The sequence below is a fragment of the Conger conger genome, chromosome 7 (genome assembly GCF_963514075.1).
Source record: "Conger conger chromosome 7, fConCon1.1, whole genome shotgun sequence".
In the NCBI taxonomy this organism is placed as follows: domain Eukaryota; kingdom Metazoa; phylum Chordata; class Actinopteri; order Anguilliformes; family Congridae; genus Conger; species Conger conger.
This window is the reverse complement of record NC_083766.1, coordinates 48167982-48182852: the sequence shown is the minus strand read 5'-3', so window position 1 is coordinate 48182852 and position 14871 is coordinate 48167982. Positions and strand designations below refer to the sequence as shown.

Below are 14871 nucleotides of genomic sequence, written 5' to 3'. Positions count from 1 at the left end.
AAAAAATACTGCCAATGAGGTGAGATAGTTTGACTTATTTTGAGAAATGTGGTAAGAAAACTTCACTTGTCAAGCAAACAGTAACTTAAAACAAGCTAATATTCGAGAGAAAAAAGAAAGATACTGACATCTGGAAGACCAAAGCCCTGAAGACAGGCGTTTGTTTTGCAGTGTGAAGTCGCTGTAAGATTTTACACTGAGATATCCCAGCTTCCTTCCATCGGCAGCCCTTCTTCTGAAGGCTTCCTGACCTTGGCCAGTCGGGACCGTCCGTTCCTTTTGCTCTCTCGCCACCATTGTGTTCAGACATCCGCTCCTCTGCCTGGAGCAGTGTCGACGTGTGAACAACGTGTGAAGAACAATAACAGTCACGGCCCGTGAAGTCGAGCCGCTTAAAGGGCGGCGGTGTCCAGTGGGTGTCGCAGCTGGGGGAGGACGGCAGGTTCCGCAGCTCCCCGGGGGGGCAGGGCTTTACGGTGGACACCGGGTGCGAGGAGCACTCTGACGCCCACGCTCACCGGAGCAGTGGCAGATGGGAAAGCGGGGGGGTGGGGGAGAGCCAAAGGCCGTTGGGCGGGGGGTGCTCTAATCCTCATCCTCTGCCCTTGCCGTGCTACAGAACATGCAGGCGGGGTTATCGCATGAGTGAGTCCGGCCCATAGACTGTAGAAAAATATGGAACAAGTGCCTGTTCTGTCACCCACTGACTATCCATGGGCCTGTGGAAAGCCGTTTGAAGACCAGGAAGTCAAGTTTACCGGCGCCGCCATGTTGTATAATTGAGCCAGAGACTGTGCAGTAGGGAAGCTGAAGCGGCTCCTCCACATTGCTGTACTGTCCTAATAACACAATAACTTCAATAACACAATAAAATCAGCATATGGAGCGGCATTAGACGACAAAAAAAATACGGATATCGACTACATTTTCTTGTGTGAAAAATGATTGACTTTGACCGCAATTGTACCATTGACTTTACATTGTCTCTCAGCAGGTTTTGGGGGCTTTTGAGGATGAAGTATCCTTACATACGTGTTACTCCTGGAGGCCATGCGGAAATGGCGATATTATTCGACTGCAGGAGGGGAAGATTTGCCAACAGCAGTAAAACTGGGTGGTGCTCCTGTGTCGGTTTCCAGCTGCCTAAACTAAGAGGCTGAAGATATTGGTCCTTTTAATACCTTCTACTGTAATTCCTTTATCTTGTCCGACCTGCACCAATGTCCTAGATACTGCCTAAAATATCAGACACTAGCATGCAGACAGCCAGTCTGGAGGATTTTCGGGTGCATATCTGATTTTGATTTGCACGTCTGAGAGATCATGGGGGACGGATGGGAAATTGAAGAGGAAAACATTGCTTCATCTGCAAAGGCTATCATCTTTTTAACACTACAGTCAAGTTGAAAAGCGTTGAAAAGCGTGGGATGGGTGCGCCTTTCTCACTCTGGGGTGGAGTTTGTGCTGTGGGGTGGAGTTTGTTCTGGGGGGTGGAGTTTGTTCTGGGGAGTAGAGCTTGTACAGTGGGGGTGGTGTTTGTTCTGGGGGTGGGGATTGTGTTGCAGGGTGGAGTTTAAGTGGTGGGGGTGGAGTTTGTGCTGGGGGTGGAGCTTGTGTGGAGGGGTGGGGTTTGTGCTGGGGGTGGGGCTTGTGTGGTGGGAGAGGGGTTTGTGCTGAGAGTGAAGCTTGTGTGGTGGGGGTGGAGTTTGTGCTGGGGGGTGGAGCTTGTGTGGTGGGGTGGAGCTTGTCTGGTGGGGTGGAGCTTGTCTGGTGGAGTGGAGCTTGTCTGGTGGGGGTGGAGTTTGTGCTGGGGGTGGAGCTTGCATGGTGGGGGTGGAGTTTGTGCTGGGGGTGGAGCTAGTGTGGTGGGGGTGGGGTTTGTGCTGGGGTGGAGCTTGTGTGGTGGGGTGGAGTTTGTGCTGGGGGTGGAGCTAGTGTGGTGGGGGTGGAGTTTGTGCTGGGGTGGAGCTTGTGTGGTGGGGTGGAGTTTGTGCTGGGGGTGGAGCTTGTGTGGTGGGGTGGAGCTTGTGTGGTGGGGGTGGGGTTTGTGCTGGGGGTGGAGCTTGTGTGGTGGGGGTGGAGTTTGTGCTGGGGGTGGAGCTTGTGTGGTCGGGGTGGAGTTTGTGCTGGGGGTGGAGCTTGTGTGGCGGGGGTGGAGTTTGTGCTGGGGTGGAGCTTGTGTGGTGGGGGTGGAGTTTGTGCTGGGGTGGAGCTTGTGTGGTGGGAGAGGAGTTTGTGCTGGGGGGTGGAGCTTGTGTGGTGGGAGAGGGGTTTGTGCTGTGGGGTGGAGCTTGTGTGGTGGGAGAGAAGTTTGTGCTGGGGGGTGGAGCTTGTGTGGTGGGAGAGGGGTTTGTGCTGTGGGGTGGAGCTTGTGTGGTGGGAGAGGGGTTTGTGCTGGGGGGTGGAGCTTGTGTGGTGGGAGAGGGGTTTGTGCTGGGGGGTGGAGCTTGTGTGGTGGGAGAGGGGTTTGTGCTGTGGGGTGGAGCTTGTGTGGTGGGAGAGGGGTTTGTGCTGTGGGGTGGAGCTTGTGTGGTGGGAGAGGGGTTTGTGCTGGGGGGTGGAGCTTGTGTGGTGGGAGAGGGGTTTGTGCTGGGGGGTGGAGCTTGTGTGGTGGGGGTGGAGTTTGTGCTGGGGGATGGATCATGTGTTGCAAGGTGGTCTTTGTGCTGGGGCTGAGAGGGGGGGAGGAGCTCACTTCAATCATGTTCCTCCAGCCGTCTGTCCGGCCGGCCAGCAGGGACTCGGCGTGGGCCAGGCCGGCGTTGTTGATGCACACGTCCACGCCCTGGTGCAGCGTCCTGATGGCCGAGAACATGGAGAGGATCTCCTCCTCGTTGGACAGGTCGCACTTGTACGGGATCAGGGTGCCGCTGTATCCAGCACTCTGGCATTCGGCCGCAAGCTTCTGAAACACAGCAGGGGGAAAAACAGTTACAGACAACAGAAATAACAATTATTTTTCCTCAATTCTTCATACGAACAATTCTTAAAGTAGATATATTTTAAAATATTAAATTGTAATATTTGTGTATTTTCATACCAAAGCTTTTTTCTATCCACTTCCTTGAAAACGAGATTAAGAGATTTGACGTCATGTTGATCAAATATTAGTCAATTTTCCGTTCCCCTCCAATCTGTATCCTTTCCACAGTGGCACGCATCCTCATTTGACATTACTGAAATTGCGTCCCATTCAAAACATTCCCCAGAAAGATCAGTTTCACTCTCGTATATGTCATATCACAAAGCTCCAACTTTCGTTTCAGCTTGTTTTTAAGCTCATCTGGCAGCCACTCCTGCATCATCTAATTAGAACCAGTTGCACAAGATTAATTGGCTTTTACTGCCGAGTAATTAGCAGAGAAAGAGGTGCTGGCTATTTCAGCCGTAACCACAATGGGAGCAGGACTGCAACATTCAAATGAATGGCTGGAGCCAAATCATAAGCTTTCCATTTAGCAACAGATGTCTACAGATGGCCAATTTATTCTGATAGATCTTTATTACTAGGAACGCATATGCCCAATACTGATACAGGAACATTGATCCGTTTCAAAACGCACATGCCTCCCCCATATAATCATGCCAACCATGAGAAACAAACAGGTCTTGAGCTGTGCTGGACAAACACTCGACCATGGGCTTGGGCAACATCACTTTTTATGGCAGCCTTGATGAGAAGGCCGTGTTTAATTAGGCAAAGTGCTATCACAAATCAGCCTATAAACTAGGCGGGGGAGTCTCAAAAACAAAAGAGCCAAAGGCCATAGTGCAGCTTGTATCAGCTCTCCTCAGCACACAGGTCAGAACAGAGAGGCACAGACACTTAGTCACGTAGGTGAAGGTGACTCACAGCACAATGTGCTCAGCCCTATCTTCCAGACATTAGGACTCTCTGCAGTATTATAATTCAGTGATAACTCCAAGAAGTGTACTGTGAATTCTGGTTCTCAAAGCCAGCGTAAAACCCTACACAACCTATACCTTAACAAAAGTATGAAAACAAGCAAGTGCTGACATTTTCTATTTCAATATGGTGCACCTTTTTAAAAACCAATACATTTCTCTTCAAAGTTCTCTTATAATTTATAACTATGTCCCAATACTTATCTATCCATTACTAAGACTATTATTATATTTACTCAGTTAATGTTTTACATTGTATATTAAGCATATATACTTGAGAGATAATTACAATATATGTATTAAGTACTTGCACGTGTTAATTAGTCAGGTTCACAGTAACAAAATTGCACTACTCCCCCATCAAGTCAACCTATAGGTCAAAAATATAAATTATGTAATAAAAACACAACAAATCAAACTTTTGAAGTAAAAATTGTAATTAATTGAAGATGCAGAATTGAGAGTGGTTTGTTATTACATTTATATTTCTTAAAAGGGAAAAGGATATGCAGGCTTTGTGACCGGTACTGTTGCACGTATGCCTGCTGTTTATGTAAAGTTGCTGAAATCAAAAAAGAACAGCTTGTAAAGGGATAACATACCTGAATGTAATTTGAGCACTACATACCAGAAATAGAACGTGTTGTGTGAACAAGGCTTGTACTACAAACAAAGTAACCCATCCTCCGTCCATTTTCCATTCTCAAAAAAAAATAAGAAATCAAGATAGCAAGTAAGGGATTTGTGGGGTTAGAAATGTTGGAGTAAAATGCAGGAATGTCGTTGAAAAGTGTATTCTCTCACTACATTCGGCCTGCTGTGGCGTGGGGTCAGACCAGGTCAAATCTGATGACGAATGCTCACTGCAATCAAAGCTAAATTACACCTTTTTCATCTCTGGTCTGTCTGGTATCAAGCGAGACACCAGTTCCTTCACAGGAGAGATTATACATATTAGATTACCTGTATATTTCTTCCACTGACGAAGCAAAAACATTGTGTTGTACACTATTAAACTGACTGTACAGAAGTTCTGAAGAATTGGCCTCTACTGTACATCTTTAAGGATTAGTCTAGAGGCAGATCTCAAACCACCACAATCTCCAGTCAATGGCCACATGGTAGACCATTTCTCAGTGACGTAAAATTACTAAACGTGACTTGAGTATTCTTTGCATTGGATCATTTGCCGACGTTTCTGAATGTGCTGAAGCTGACAAGCTGAAACTGACTGAGAAATGTGCAGAATTAGGAGCGAGGGAAAGCAGTACTTGGGTGACATGATCAGACATGTAGACTTCCCTTTCACAGCACAGCACACCGCCTTTAAGTGCGCATTATCGAATTAGAGATATACTAGCCTCCTAGTACCTGGATCAAACAGCCGGCTCCAGAGGTTCTCCGCAGTCTTAGTCAAGCGTACCTCCAGTTCTCAACCTGACCACCGCTAATTTGAAATTGAGAGGCAGACAGAGACACTGTAATAACATTAGCTTCATGTAAGCCTTCGCTCTGTAGATGCCAAACTGTGAGAATCACCTGGGTAAGTGCATCTTATGTATTCACTTAAAGGAAAAGTCCAGCCTAAAACACTTTGACTTTGTTAGAATTTACTTTTTGGAGATGTACAATGCAAACCAGCTCCTATTTCCCACATCAGACACAACAGAGTTTTATAGGTGAGTTTGTCTTCATCTTTCTGCAGCACCAACTGTATCAGATATTCATTTCAGCCAATTAAGGACAGGTCAGGGGTTTTGCCTTGAATCTCCGCCAATCAACTTTCTGCAATACTCCTACGAAGATAAATCAATCATTCATCAAGAGGATAAACCAATCTCTGCTGTATTAGCAGCTTCAATAGTCCAGCATGGCTTTGTAGGGAATTAGGAATATGGCCACTTTGCTTTTAGTCTTTTAGTTAAGTACTAGCAGCTAGCTAGCTAATGTTAACATTAATGTTATGTAATGCTAATGTAATGTTATAGCAGGTTGTGTACGCTGCGCCCCTTATTGCAAAGCGTGCTGACGAACGCAGTTCTGGGCAACGTAGGAAAATAAAACATTGGGAAACAACGGGAAGAATCCTAGCTAATATATGACAAATATCAGATAATACACCTTGGAATGAATTTCACATACTAATGAGGGAAGTGTGTTAGCCTGGAGTTTTCCATGGATTTTGATTACAAATACGGCAGGAGTCAAGGTATGGGTAAGTTGCTATGTGAACCGAACCAACAATGCACAAGTCAGAAGTTCAAAAGGTGGTAGGTCCTTCACTACCAACACTGTCTGGACAGCAGTAACCAAAAAGCCCTTTTGCTGTTTTTTGCTTATGGCTGGAACGTAGAGAGGAGAGAGTTCAGCATTGTGGCCTCAGACAGGACTGCATCAGCACTCCGAATCTCCTCTGCTGGACCTGATGGGATCTGACATGTCCCTGGGCACAGACAAAGTGGTCACATGATGTCTAGGTCTGGGAAGCACTCAGACAGAAAACTAGAGGGGCAAGGACTATGTAGCACTCTTTACTTCTTTGGCCACTCACAAATGGGCAGTTATGTCTGGGACATCCCAATGCCTCAAGTCCCTCTGCACACACAGACATAAATGAGGTGAGCGGTTATGTGAAGAGCAAAAATAATCTTGAACCAGAACTGCGCAGACAGTCCTTTGAATGGTTCTTGGGCCTGCAGCACCATTAGACAACAAACATGGTGCACAGGGCTGGGAGGTAAAACAACCCAGAGAACAGCAGACTGACTCCAAGTGCCTGCAAGAGCGTTCCCTTAAAGAAGAACAATCCCTTAAAGGAGATATACACTCACCGAACACTTTAATACATTTACTTATTCATGCAATTATCTAATCAGCCAAATGTATGCAATGCATACAATCATGTAGATATGGGTCAGGAGCTTCAGTTAATGTTCACATCAACTGTCAGAATGGGGGGAAAAGATCTCAAACTGCTGATCTCCTGGGATTTTCACTCACACTAGTCACTAGAGTTTGCAAAGAAAGGTGCAAAAAACAAAAAATCCAGTGAGCAGCAGTTCTGCAGACAGAACTTGTTCATGAGAGACGTCAGAGGAGAATGGCCAGACTGGTCAAAGCTAGTATGCAGAAAAGCATCTCTGAACACACAATGCATCATAACTCTAAGTGGATAGGCTACAGCAGTAAAAGTAAGTCTAATAAATGCCTAATGAAGTGCTCACTGAGTGTATTTCTGAAAGGAGAAAGACCCCTTAAAGGAGAATAATCCCAAAAAGGTGAGGGATCCCTCAGGATGGTGAGAAAATACACAAGTATTACAATTCAAAAACATACTTTCAAACGTGTTCATAAGGTTATGAAGAATTGAGGAAAATTGTAACTTTGATTTCAGTTTGTCTTTAAAGATGAGTGATCCCTTAAAGGAGAGCATTCCCTTAAAGAAAAAGTGTGAATGGCAGAACCCAAGGGTTTCTGGATCAGGGACAGCTACGATCTCCCCCAAGCAGTTTAGTGAGATTATCTTCTGCTGGGGCATTACCTGAATTAAAGATCTGGGATTTAAGAGGTCGGCCAGCCTGTTGGACATTTAATCTCTGAATCTACACAATTTAACACAGGCTTTAAGCGCAACTTAAACTTGTTTGCACTGCGTGAGTCTCAACACAAGCTTAATGCACGTCATTCAACATTCAAGAAACACGGAAGAGAAAAAAAGAAAAAAAAACGTAAAAAAACTCAAGATCCAGCTGAATTGCATGTACAGATATTATATTAAAGCAGCCAGTTTCAGAAGGTAGAGTGGCTTAAAAACACTACATTGTAGAGGACGATGTGTAATTCCCCATTCTGAAATCTGGAAAGCCGTGAATGGTAAAACCCAGCGTGTAGAGGCCGAGAGCTCCATCTGGCCCCTGCATTACTGCACAGGCTGGTCTCTGTCCCGCAGTCTGAACAATGGCGGCTTCCTCTGTGAACCCGCCGTTCTGCCAGCCACCCGAGTGGCGGCTCCAAAGTGAACCAGATTCAAACGAGGGAGGGGGCTGGCTTGGTCCCCGGTGCCAAGCGTTATTGGTCCGCTTTTTTTCTTTTTCTTTGGGGACATGGAGGGTTGGGGTTGGGGTTGGGTGGGGGCTATGGGGCAGAATTTTGGCTGGGGAGGAGCGTCAATCACACAGCGTGCGATCTGGAACCCTTGCTCCGAGGCCTGTCTGTTTGCGTTCCCACAGGGGCGCCACTGTGAAGGCATCGGTCACAGTTCAACAGGACACACTCTTTCTCTGTCACGCACACACACATGCTCGCAGGCACGCACACACGCACTTTCTTTGCACTAATATAAGTAAAATTCTACTTTGGACTGGGTCTGGGTCTTAATCAGTGGGCCAGCTTGCAGGCTACGCCACACACTCCATCTTTACAGCCAGTGGCAGTAAGGGGGAGGGAGAGGAGAGAGAGAGAGAGAGAGAGAGAGAGAGAGAGAGAGAGAGAGAGAGAGAGAGAGAGAGAGAGAGAGAGAGAGAGAGAGAGAGAGAGAGAGAGGAGAGAGAGAGAGAGAGAGAGAGAGAGAGAGAGAGAGAGAGAGAGAGAGAGAGAGAGAGAGAGAGAGAGAGAGAGAGAGAGAGAGAGAGAGAGAGAGAGAGAGATCACACTAATCCAGCCTGGCCTCTTACGTAAGCTAGGCAGCCCTGCATATGACCCTGCCCTGGCCACTAAAGCAAGAATATTGAAAGATGTATTAATGTCATCAATGGTCATTTTTGTTCCCCTTTCTCAAACTAAAGACATTAAGCTATTTAATAATGGGCGGGGTATCTTAAGGAACCCTGTTCATGAAATGCTATCCTTAAACTCCAGATCTAGGACAACTGAGGAACTAAATTGGGGGCCAATAATATGGTCACAGTTTTGGTCTTGCCTTCTGAAAGCAGGCTACACAACGCAGGATCCAACAGTACAGTTAAAAAGGCCCTTCATGAGAGCGGTCTATTTCGGTTCTGCCCTTTCTCTCTTAAGCACCTGTAACGCGCAACGCAATTCAGCTTGTCACATCGGATTTCTATCCTCATTACCAGAGCAGTAGTGCTGAGCTGAGAGGGAAAGAAAAAAGAAAGAGAGAAAGAGAGGGAGAGAGGAAGAATGGGAGGTAATTAGGTGAATAGGAAAGAATTAGGTATAGCGAGGTAAAGAAAGACAAGAAGGGAACAAGGTGAAGGACCAAACGGAGAGCATGTATGAGTGAAAGTTTGAATAAGGAGGTAAAGGGATTGAGGACAGAGCAGGACCTTAACCCTTCTCTGTTCTCATTGGCCACAGGGTTACAGTAACATTAGCCCAGTTTCACCACAGACAAGTGGCTAAATAAAATTTCACTCTCCAAACAAGAAACTTATTGTATCCACCATACAGGACAACTGTATGTTATCCAAGCCCAATGTATTCTTTCCATCAAATACTATGCATACTGAGCATGCCCGGTCATGTTGCCAATAGAGGACCACGATGGGAATGTTGACAATGGGGAATTTTCTGTTTTATTGTGTTATTCTCATTAGTTTTTAATGTATGCAGTAGTTTCTAGTTCTTCGTGTATGTCTTTAAGTGATCAATTAAACAAGCAAATAGATTCCTTTTCACAGAGTACAAATGCTATATTAGAAGGAAGAATAATGAGGCAAACAGTTAATCCAATCCTAATATTTATCCATATAATTGTGCTCTACCCTGGTGTTGTGACAGCTATGTTATAGCCTCTTCAACAATGGATACAGAGTAAAAACACTTTTTAAAAACATGGTTAAAAAAACGAAATGGGACCAAAATGTGCAAATCAGTTCAGTAACATCTGTCATAACATTTACCGATAAAAGTATGACAGTCTTAAGTCATTTGACATCAACTGACATCATCTGTTATGCAGTCGTGTTGTGCCATCTAAACCTCAGGGCGAGGGGGTCAAGTAAAGTGTTACCAAAATTTTAATAGGCATTCTTTACCTTCAAATGGTAAATGTTAGGCATTTATATCGCACCTTCAAAGCGCTGTACAATTGAAGCTTCTCATTCACCTGCTCATACAGACGCTGACACACCAATGGCGACTGGCTGGTGAGTAATCAGTGGAAGTTCTTTTTATCTTTCAAAGGGATACCAATTAACTTATCTCCCATGCCCTGCCTTTGGGCCTGCTTGCTGAATATTGTGAAATATTAACTCTTGGTCACAAAGGAGATGCATGCCTTGACTAGACTGATTAGTGGCCTATCAAACTTGAGCTGTCTGAAGGTAAAATGGATGAGTTTATTCAAGGCAACCAGCCAATGGGTAAATAAATGTATACAATGGAGGATGGGGGGCACCTAGGATTCTCTCCCCAGCCCCCAGACAGGGATCAGGTCCCAGTAAACAGATATGACCTGATGGTAAAACCATCTACCGACATCCACGGAAAACTCTACAAACTTCACTACACCGGAATCTGGGGTCTCTCCAGCCTTTATGTGTAATTAACCTCCCATGGGTCACTGTTGTTGGAAAATGCAGTTGTGTTGCTCTAGCACGACATGCTCACTGGTTCAACATACTGTGTGTATGTTATTAATCTGAAAATGTACATATCAAAAGGCAAAAAGTTTTAAGTTGTTAGAAAAATCATGTGTTGGGTAAAAATGTTTTATTACACTGAGGATGATAGTGAGGACAATGAAATCTGGGAAGATATGCTCAATAGCCGGGAAACCAGTAAAGCAGGATCTTGTTCCAAGGTATACTATAAACACAGGACTCCGGTCTTCTTTGTCACCAACACATTGAGTAAAAGGCTAACAAACCTTTGTCCCAAAGCGGCTCATTTCTCAAGCAACGGATAATATGAATGCAACTGCAGGGAAACACAGTTCCAAAAAAGTTAATTGCACAGCTCATGTTCGGCTAAATTAACAACAAATTCAAATAATGTCTCTCTAGCACTTGTTTGCACTGCCTGTAAAACAGGTCAGAAATGGGTGGACACAGACAGGGACTTGGTGAAAGCCACTGTGTGTACATGTTTTCTTCTATTATCATAACGCAAGCAATGCGGTAAAACAGGCTTTGTTGCTCAATCTTTTACTTGGACTTTCTGGTGTATGTAGCACCACTGCGGCTATGAGCAGAATCACACACACACAAACACACACATACACACATATTTATATCACCTGATTTAGAATGAGTCTATACTGCAGATATTTAACCCTATTATGTGTTATGATTACAAATATGTAATTAGAGAGTTCTGAGCTGAGCATTGTAATGTGGCTGAAACAATCACAACTGGTAACTGAAAGCAACTGAACATTGACTAAGAATTTTGAAGAAAAAAAAACATTACAAAAACCCTATTCTTAAAAGAGTTAAATATCCAATTATGGTAATTATTGTATACTTATTACAAAATGTGTCTGGATGTTGTCCGTATGTGTACAATTTTGAAATCTTACAGTTATCTTATTTTATAGTCAATATTGGCCCAAATTCCCCATTCTCCAAATAAAACAATGCCAATATTTGGCTTGTGTCATTTAGTAAATGCGGCTTCATTCATTCATTCATCCATTCATTATCCTAACCTGCTTATCCTGAACAGGGTCACAGGGGGCTGGAGCCTATCCCAGCATACATTGAGCGAAAGGCAGGAATACACCCTGGACAGGTCGCCAGTCCATCACAGGGCACACACACCATTCACTCACACACTCATGCCCACGGGCAATTTAAACTCTCCAATCAGCCTAACCTGCATGTCTTTGGACTGTGGGAGGAAACCCTCGCAGACACAGGGAGAACATGCAAACTCCGCACAGAGAGGCCCCGGCCGACGGGGATTTGAACCCAGGACCTCCTTGCTGTGAGGTGGCAGTGTTACCCACTGCACCATCCGTGCCGCCTAAATGAGGCTTATTTTTAAAAATAACATTGAGAGAGCCTAAAAATTTAATTTAGCTAGTGGCATGCAATCCAAGAAAATGTATTTTATTTAAAAACATCAACTGCCTAACATGAAGCTCAGAACTGAAACAAACCGTGATTCCTATTATTTGGCCATCATCTCATTAAAAACTCTTGGATATGTAATGGTCAAACATAATGCCACATGCTCTTACCTGGTGTCACTGTAAAACAGTGAACTGCCTCTACCTAAAAGAACTAAATGAAGAAAGTTTAGAAAGAGGAAATGGGATGTTAACAGGTGTATCGATAATTACATACACGGGTACAAGAGAGGAACTTGCGTGTCACGTCTTTTAGTCTTGCCAGGGCAACAAAAACAAAACAAAACAAAAAACACACAAGGCCACGCTAAGACAAGAAAGAAATCTGAACAATGAACAGGAGCACGTCACATAGGTAGCATGTACACTGTCTGTTCCTATCGTGAATCTCAAGCAGGAGGAATGTCATAATTAGGACCCCCGTGGCCTGGCGCTGCCTCTCGGGACAGAACAAAGCTCCGAGGACAGACGGCCTCCGACCGCGGAGCAGCGGGAAGCGGGGAACGCTCATCTGGGCTTCCCGGCTCTCCGTGGGCCACCGGCAGCACGGCACCGGTCACGTGCGGCGCAAACCTCAAAACACGCTACGACTGGGAACAGGGGGGTGGTGGTAGAGGCCTGTTCTCAAAGGCAGGCTCTTCCAGTTTCCCATAGCAGGGAGGGGGGTTGAAGCCAGTCCAAATGGACCAGAATGACCTGCACTTGGCGCAACACGTTATTTAAATGCCTGACTGCTGCGGTGTTGGAGAGGCATCCCATCCATTTCAGCGCCGTTCAAAGCGCCCGACACAGGGTCGGCACCCAGGGGCCGCCGGGAATGCTGGGACACGACAGGTGCCCCGCCTCCCCCCCGAGTCACACAAGTCCGGCCTCGTGAAATATAAGGTTGTGCCAGACGCACACAACGGGCAGGAAACAGCGGGAGGCACACGCATTAGCAGCGGCGGTTACATGTACAGTAACGCGCCTCTCCGCTCAGAATCCCCGCGCGACCGCCCCAGCTTTCGAAAGTCGCAGACGTGACATCTGTTTCCAAGTGGCATGGTAGCACAGCCGCGGTTGTTGTTAAAATAGCACGCCTGCCATTTTCAATAATAGGGATGACAACATATTCCCATTACCCAAATGTTCTTACAGCTAATGGATTATACCATTTCTTCTGTGGCAAGGGACTGTGGCAGGAATTATCCTGGATTACCACGTAAACCCTTTAGAAACATTCATTTATATATATATATATATATATATATATATACAGTATTTTTAAAAAAAATATGTTCCCAGCATTAGGAGTTGCTCCAGGACACTAGATACATTGTGATTTGGAGCCCATTAGAGCTCAAACGTATCTTGTTGCCTGGAGGTAGATCTTATTTCAACTTTGGCTGCTTGGGGAGAGAGACAACAAACAGGAAATTTTCTTGAAGCTAATTTATTTTCTTTGTGGGTTGGGGGGGCGGGGCACTAACAGTGTAACCCAATGAAACATGCTAATAATGGGGTGGGCCATTTGATGTTTTCCAAAAGTTGTGGGTGGGAGGGCTGTGTCTACGTCCGGTTTTTGTTTTTTTGTCCATGGTTTGATGATGCAGGTCCCTCCGTTAGTTCCTCTCCCACTGCTCTGTGGGCTCAGCTCTTACACCCCCTCTGAAGCAGCAGCATCAAGCATATTGAGTCACATCCCACGATGAAACACCCCGGATGCAGCACAACCTTCCTGAAGGCATTAGTCCGCTCGTTAGATACTCTGCGTGGTCTGTGTGGCATCCAACACTGCCCACAGCCTAAAAAGCTTGAGTCAATCTTCACTCTCCTCAGCGGAAGTGCTGCTTACTGTAGGTTGTTTTACCCTTTATGGTGTAAGATTACAAATTATGTACAGTAATAGTTCTTAATGGAACAGAGTTAATAATTCTAGAACAGAGAATGCTGACTTAGAATTTGGAGAAATCATTCCAGAAACCTAATCTCTATTACATTACATTACAATTACGTACACTCAGTACCAGTACTCAGTACCACTTTATTAGGTACACCAGTACACCAGCTTGCTAATGCACATATTCAATCAACCAATCATGTGGCAGCAACTACATGCATAAAAGCATGCAGACAGGGTCAAGCAGTGTTTTTCAGACCAAATGTCAGAATGGGGAAGTGACTTTGACCATAGTATGATTGTTGATGCCAGATGGTTTGAGAATTGCAGAAAATGTTGATCTCCTGGGATTTTTACACACAACACTCTCTCTATTCTCTCTCTCTCAGAGAATAATGGTGCGAAAAACAAAAAAACAAAAAAGCAGCAGAAGACCAAAAAGTAAAAATAATCAGTGCTTCTGGTCCAGGCACATGAAGAATTTAATTTTAAAAAATGCATTGTACTGGCAACCTGCAGGAAATCCATAATTTTTATGTCAGAAAATAATTTAGCAGTAATGACAGCCCCAGGTAAGACAGGGAGGTGGGTGAGGGCACACACAAGCTGTCCAAGCCGATCAGTGAAAACACTGACCTTTTCATATCAATTTTAGAAAATCTGGATATGACTGGGCAGCTTCCTGCCTGGGGTTGCTCCTAACCCCTGTCATACACACAAATCCAGAGCAGTACTCAGCTGGCAAGCGACAGTGTCCTCCCAAGCAATATTAACCTTACCTGTCATTATGAAATCTACAACCATCATAAACCATCATAGGCCACCATCAAAAAGAAGTCATGGATCCATTCGCACCCAAGGAATAAAATATTGGACCCTGCAAAGTGGTTCTAAATCTAAGTTCATCCAAAACTGTGGAGATGCTGGTATTTATGACATCATGGTACAGGTGATGTAGGAAAGCATTTGGCTGAGACTATGGCTGCTGGGGCATGCAGAAGATTCCGGCAATGAAATAAATTAACCATAGAGGCCTGCCATACAGCCACCACTG

At 45.1% G+C, this 14871-nt stretch overlaps 1 protein-coding gene across 1 annotated transcript in view; it reads right to left on the bottom strand.

Moving 5' to 3' along the window:
- dhrs11a (dehydrogenase/reductase 11a) overlaps positions 1-14871 on the bottom strand; it is a 32646-nt gene that overhangs the window by 8383 nt on the left and 9392 nt on the right. The window contains exon 2 of the mRNA XM_061248573.1: positions 2696-2905. Coding sequence (XP_061104557.1) covers positions 2696-2905 — 210 coding nt within the window. The remainder of the gene's footprint in view (positions 1-2695; positions 2906-14871) is intronic.